This window comes from Tetrao urogallus (genome assembly GCF_951394365.1).
Source record: "Tetrao urogallus genome assembly, chromosome: 6".
Lineage (NCBI taxonomy): Eukaryota > Metazoa > Chordata > Aves > Galliformes > Phasianidae > Tetrao > Tetrao urogallus.
The window spans coordinates 30236487-30243671 of NC_136819.1; the positions used below are offsets into that span (position 1 = coordinate 30236487).

At 39.7% G+C, this 7185-nt stretch overlaps 1 protein-coding gene across 1 annotated transcript; it reads left to right on the forward strand.

The window, feature by feature from the left end:
- Positions 1–802: 802 nt before the first annotated feature.
- Positions 803–6966, forward strand: EMC7 (ER membrane protein complex subunit 7; the record flags this gene model as incomplete). The annotated part of the gene is made up of 5 exons (XM_079537454.1): positions 803–1038; positions 3557–3676; positions 4172–4310; positions 4878–4958; positions 6814–6966. The coding sequence occupies 5 exons, from the start codon at positions 803–805 to the stop codon at positions 6964–6966; spliced, it is 729 nt and encodes a 242-aa protein (XP_079393580.1).
- Between the last annotated feature and the right edge of the window lie 219 nt (positions 6967–7185).

Sequence of the window (7185 nt, forward strand, 5' to 3'; positions counted from 1 at the left end):
AAGTAATATTTCTAATGAGTTCAGTAATTAACTCTGATGTTAAGCAACAGCTGAGGAGGCAGGTGTATGTGACAGTGGGTACATGTGACGCGACAGGACTTAATGTGGAGGGGAAATGGGCAGGGCAGTTATTACAGCCCTCGTGGCCTGGCGCTGAACCTGTTCACAGCGATCAGCAGCATTTCGTGCTGCCGCTCTGCCTGCAGGCTTCAGGGGAGCGTCAGAAACAGCCTGCGTTGATCTACGGTTATAAGAAAGCACCTCAAGCTAACGTTATTGACAGATTTTCATGTTCTTTCATTTCGCATCCGTGTCCTGCGTTATCACTTGCAGATGGCCTTATGCTGGAGGGGAAAAAGAAAAAACAACAACAAAAAACAAACCGGGAACTTGCTCTGCCATTTCCCCAGCCTGTGCTCTGAGACGCCGCGTGCTACCAGCTCACAGTCCCCCTCCCTGCAGAAGCGACGCAGGGCGATGCCCCGCCCCCTATCCCTCAGTATGGTGAAGCGGCCCCACATACACGCAGCGCCTCGCGGCGGCAGAGAGCAGCGCACTTCCGCTTCGCTCCGTATCACGGGCGCGCAGCTCACGTTCTTATTGGCTCGCCCGCGTGACGCAAAATGTCGGCGCCTCACTCTCCTATACGCAAGCGCACAGCACCCAATACATTCTCGGGGCACGCTGCGCACGCGTAGAGAGCTTGTCGCCGTGCTTCTGGTGTTGGCCGTCCCGGGGATTTGAGGTGTGTCGCGCTCTGCGCATGCGCCGCGGCACCTGAACGGCGGTGACGGTCACGACCATGTCGGCATGGGGCGGCGTCATGTCGCTGGTGCTGCTCTGCCTTTTCGCGTCACCGCTGGCCCCCGGCGCCGCGGGCTCGGAGGCGGCCGGGACTGTGGAGTCGCCGGGCGGCGCGGGCCCCGGGGAGCGGTTTAAGATCGAGGGCCGGGCCGTAGTGCCCGGGGTGAAGCCCCAGGACTGGATCGCGGGGGCTCGGGTGCTCGTGGACGGGGAGGAGCACGTCGGTTTTCTGAAGTGAGCGCCTTGCGGGCGGGGGGTGGCGCTGCCGGGGGGTCCCTCGGTGCCGCGGGCCGCTGTCCCGCACCCCGCCCTGGCGCGGGGCCGGCTGCAAGATGGCGGCGGCCGCGGGGCTCCTCAGTCGCTCCCGCGTCCCGCTCTGAGACCGCGAGATCCTGTGGGGGGATCCTGGCTGAGGCTGCGGGCTTTTGGGCTGCCAGGTATCAGCGCTGAGTCACCTTGCAGATGGTGGGACTTTTTAACAGTACCCGTGAAATCTTAACAGTAGGAGGAAAAGCTGTGTAGAGGGATGATGCACATGCATAGGGAAGTATCATGTAAGTCCTCTCAGGTCGGAGTGAGTATATTCCGATCAGCTGGGGTTCTGGGGATACTCAGAAGATACCCTAAGAAATAACCCTAAGAACTAAGAACGATAATCATTTCGCAGTCGAAGATAATTCTGAAGTCTGTGATTTTAGTGCAGCGTAATATCTTGTTCTTAAAATCATGTATTAAAATGAGGAAGTTCACATGGATTAAGATGTACTAGTTTATAAATACAGCTCTTTTGTGTTTTTCCCTCTGCAGCAAAAGCTGGGATCTGTTTATAGGCAAACACAGCAGGTCTTACTTTGCACAACAGATCTTGTCAGTATAGCATCTGATGGAGCAGTTCAACCCAGCTACAGGTGTCTTGCATCACATTTACATCTCATATAAAAACACAGTGGGGCTGATGTGTTTCTAAATACTTGATTGTAGCTGGAGTTATCTGAAATGTGAGGAAATAATCTCAGCTAAAAGCACACAACACTTATAACAGCAAAACCTGGTTAACAAACTTTTTTGGTAACATCACTTTTGTATATTTAGTGATAGACTCACCAGATAATGTGATAACACAAAGCCAAGAAATTAATGTTTAATTAATTAATGATGAATATCTATGTAGATGCTGTGCCACCACAAGTATGGTATGTTTCAGCTTAAGAGCTGCGATATGTAGTATTTTGTTCACTTGCAATTTACTGGGTGGTTGGTAGGTCACTGCTGGTAAGAACTGCATGACGGGAAATACATTTTTTCATTAACAGTGCTATTTGAGGCTGAGTAGAAGGATCCTTCCCTTCTGCTGACAGGGTTGAGTACATTTGGGTTATCAGGAGATATATTTCTCGCCACTTCTCAGGCAAGTTTGGGTTATTTATTAATGTCATTTCGGTTACTAATAAGAGAGAAATAACTATTTGACATAGCAAGGTTACTGCTGAATATTTCAAGAGCAATTTTCTATTACAAGCATTTTTTAAGATCTGATAAGTTTCCTCACTGAAGTAAATGTTCAACTTTTTTATTTCTTGAGAATGGTGCTATTGTGTATCAGTACATGAAATTAGAAATTACCTTGTCAAATGAGTCTTTTGAAAAACAGTAGTCAAATTTCATCAAAATACTACTGCTTGGAATGGGAAAATTGAAAGGGAATTCCCAGAGAAAGTCCTTAATATAGTTTCAAAGTACGATAATGTTAGCGTTTCTTTTAGGGGTTCAAAACGTCACATAAAATATTAGAGAAATCAACCTACATGTCGCTGTTTCTGTCTTGGTTGTGGGAGAGCCCTAAAGTGATGTAGAATTTTGAGAGAGCTGATACGAAGACAGAAATCACTTCTAAGGAGGTTCATTTATTTGTTTTCATGATGTGTTTCAAATGTGTTCAGGGTTTTTTTTTACTTTTTTTGCCTTTGAAGAACTTATTTGGTCTTAACTATGAGCAATATTTTTAGGAGGAGTATATTTTAGATTAATTTTTGACAGAGAACATAAAGTTTTCCTTCTTGGAAGCTTCTGGAAGCATGTAGGAGGAAACCTACAAGCTTCTGTACTTTAATTTGATGACAGCTTGTGCTGAATGTTTCAAGTATCCTTTCTCAATTATTTTCAATGAACATTGAAGTTACTTTAAAATAAAAGCAATCTGTCTAAAAACCACTTCTGTGTTCATATTCAGAGCTCTTAGTTTCCTCACTGTTGTGATAGAGCTTTCTAGCGTGGGCTAGTTCTAAAAGAAGCAATTAAAAGTGAACCTGTCTGTTTTGCTGTACGGGCAGAAACTGCAGTTTCAATGACGGCCCACACAATGGAGGAAGTCAATTTATTTTTTAATTTCAGCGGAATTACTGAAGCAAAGTAAATTTCATTGTATCATTTGAGCACAAGAAATCTAACCATTTCAAATACTACTTAGATTTTTAAGCTATTCCTCCAGCAAGACAATGGCTTAACAAGCCATTCTGTGATAGGAAATCTTTAATGTAGCTGGCCATTTCTGCTGGTATTGTGACATGTGTTAATGACATTATTGGGCTTGGTACTGAGTGATCTTAATTTTCCTTTTGGTTGTTATCATATAAAGATTTATAATAGAAATTGATACGAAGTTTCTTCTTTGGGGACATAAACAAAACCAACCTCCAGTACATTGGAGTATGTTGAAATGCAGTGGAATTTATATGTACTTTTTTTAATTCAGGACAGATGGAAGCTTTGTGGTTCATGATGTACCTTCAGGATCTTATGTAGTAGAAGTTATATCTCCTGCTCATAAATTTGAGCCTGTTCGAGTCGACATAACTTCAAAAGGCAAAATGAGGTGAGCCTTCCCAGATTTACTTCTGTATTGATGTAGGAAGTGTGCCTGACAGCACAACATCAAAAGTAATCTAGGAAGTTCTGTAGATCTGTTGCTTCCATATCAGACAGTATATTCCACTTTCCTTTCACACTGCTTCTGGAGCACAGCTTCTTTTTTTCTTTTCATATTTATTGCCTTAAAATAAGTGGAATTGAGTGAGTTAAAAAGGAGTTCTTCTGTTGGTTTGCTTTTGCTGTTTTCTCCTGCAGCTATCCTGAAATAAAATGTAGACAGAAATAAAATGTCGAATTAATATTGAAATTAATATTATTTGATCATATCAAGTATAATTTCTACTGAGAAAAATAGGCTTCTGAAAAGTGAAGCATATTTGACACTGCCTACCAGATGGTTTCATTTGCAGTCTATTTTTAAAACCTTGCTTGGAATATTTAATAATCATTAATTTTCATTAAAGATCGTGTTTTTAATTATTTACAATTTGTTCCTTAGAGCAAGATATGTGAATTACATCAAAACCTCAGAAGTTGTCAGGCTGCCATACCCACTCCAGATGAAATCTTCTGGACCTCCTTCATACTTCATCAAGAGAGAATCTTGGGGATGGACGGATTTCCTCATGAACCCCATGGTATGTACAAGCAGCACACAAAGGGGAAAATTATGCAACGGTTCCAAATATAGCAGTTGTTTGGAACAAGGAGAGTAAAAATAATTCACAAAACATGCGCGTAATTTATTTTTCTGAGGTGGTTGATTTTTGGTGTTGGTAAGGTTTTTATTTTTGTTGTTGTTTTTGTTTGTTTTGCCTTGGTTGCTTTTTTGTTTGTCCTTTTTTTCATTGCCTGCATAGCAACTCTGTTAAATGTATTTTGTCTGAAAATATTGCATAGCCTGGTTCCTTTGACAACATGGTGTTCTTCTAAGGCAGAGAGGAACACTTTGCAAGATTGTAACAGTTAAAAGGCGAACGTTCACTTGAATGGTCCGAGTTTGAAATTGGTTGTGTGGAACTTCAGGTTTCTGTCCTGACAGTCGGATTTCTGATAGGAGGTTACTGACTCAGAAAGCAATTGTTCTAGAACTTGGTATTTTAATTAAAGTCTTGATGGCAGGATGTATAAAAATATCTTGGCATCACATTAGCTGAATAAATACTTGATGTTTTTTTTGTGTGTGTGTGTGTGTGTTTGTATAGGTTGTGATGATGGTTCTTCCATTACTGATATTTGTGCTTTTGCCTAAAGTTGTCAACACCAGTGATCCTGATATGAGACGGGTAAGTAAGTTCAGAGGTTTGGAGATACAGAGAACAAATGTAATGACATCTTAAGGTACACAGAAATGATAGCTAAAACTGGACTTCAGAGGATGTCTTGTTGGCATAATTAATGCAATTATTGATGTTGCTGCTAAAATAATGAATTCTGTTAATTCAAACTAATGAGTTTGCTGTTAAATGGCACAACACAGAATTAATAGTTTTGAATGCATTTGAATTAGAAAGCTTTGAATGCATTACAGCATGATTGTTGTTTTCCAAAATATCTTTAGAACTATAAATGTAATTTTTCAAGGGCTATTTTTTGGTGTGAAAAATTTTCAGTGTATTTTTCACTGTTTAAGTCTTGCGCATCATTTTCAGATGTTGTTTAATGTCAGCTGTGTTACAAAGAGTATGATAAGGATTTCTCTTATCCGTTAACTCTGGAGCTTACAAGACTGTTGAGATGTTGCAATAGCGTGTATGATTCAGAATCTTACTGTAGTCATTAAATTATCTGATTTATTATCCTTTTGCCATGCAAAATGCCGAATAGCAGAAGGCTAGGACAAAATGGAGATTCAAGGTGTTTGCTAAATCATTTGTTTTTAGAAGTATTCCTTGTCTGTCCTGGGTGGCTGCGTTTTCAGGGTTTGGTTAGCTTAAACTCCTCTAAATGACCACTGTCTTCAGTAGTGCTTTATAGGTGTCTGAACCATTTTTTTTTCCTTTTTTATTTAATAAAATAATGCATATTGTAAAAATACCAGACCTATACGGCTTTAATTCTGATTTTAATACATGCATATGCTACGTATCTGTGGCATGTTCTTTAAACCAAGCTGAGCTTTGGAAATTTTAAAAAATTATTTATTCCTAATTTATTTTTTTTAAACTCATTTGACATTGTATGTAGGTAAGCTATTCTGATGATAAACAATGAGAAGTTCCAGTGTTTGCATTAGCTGACAGGTCTGACTTCTTAAGGAGAAACTGCAAGTTGAAGGAATCTTGCTTATTATTTAAATTATCTTTGAAGGATGAGAGAAAATACTTCCCAGCTCAGTTTTAATTAATGACATTCTGTTTATTAAATTCTGAAGTGTATTCCTAACTTCATTTTGTTTTTGTTAAGTGTGGAGCTCATATTATATTTTTTGAGCTAGCTTGTTTTTATGGGATCAGCACGATACTTGTTCATATAGAACATTAATAATTTAATACTGTAACAGCAAGCACAATTGCTATGTACAGATTTAGAATAGATATAATAGTAACAAAGGCTACCATAGTTCTTATAGATCTAATCACAAAAGTTACGTTAAGATTAGCTAAATATATGATCTCATGAAACAAGAAAGGAAACTTAACTGTTTTACGCTAATAGCTTGATATTATGAATTAGTGCAATAAAAATACCCAGTCCCTTCAAAACTTTATTACTTTTGGCATAAACAATACTAAATTGGGAAGGCAAAATGTGAAAAAATGAAAGAGTGCACAATCTGTGAGAATATGGATCTGAAAATCTGATCAAAAGCTTTTGTTTTAAAATGGAAGCAAGTAATGCTGGAAATAAGTATTTTAATGGCATTATTTTTCCTGAGAAAACGATTTTATCTGAGCAGTTAGTTGCCCTGTAAGGCTGCTTAAGACATGGTTACGTCTTCTGTATGTCAGTGCTTTTAGTTTTGGGATTTTATGTCTCTGTGTGTAGCTGGGCATTTGCCTGCAGTTGCGTAAAAATGTGTAGCAACGTGTATTCTGGAAGGCTACCATTTGTGTTTGAGAATTTTTATACGTGTTCACTATGTGATCTGATGTCACAGAAAATGCTATTAAGAGCTGTTATCTAATTTTTTTCATGCAGGAAATGGAGCAGTCAATGAACATGCTGAATTCGAATCATGAGTTGCCAGATGTCTCTGAATTCATGACAAGACTGTTTTCTTCAAAGTCTTCCAGCAAGTCTGGTGGTAGTAGCAGTAAAGCAGGGAAAAGTAGTTCTGGAAAAAGGAGGTAGTTACGTCCTCCTCCAGGCCTGAGTTTGCACAACTGTTTGTTATGTGGTATCATGTTTGTCTTGAAATATCAAAAAGCCACTACTGCAACCTTTTATTTGGCACAAAGTACGGTATGCTACAACTGTGGTGTGTAGCTTTATTTTTAAGGTATGTAAGCTGCTTTGTACTTGACAGTAAGCAGAAGAGGACATGGCTTCTGTATGGTATCTGTATAAAGT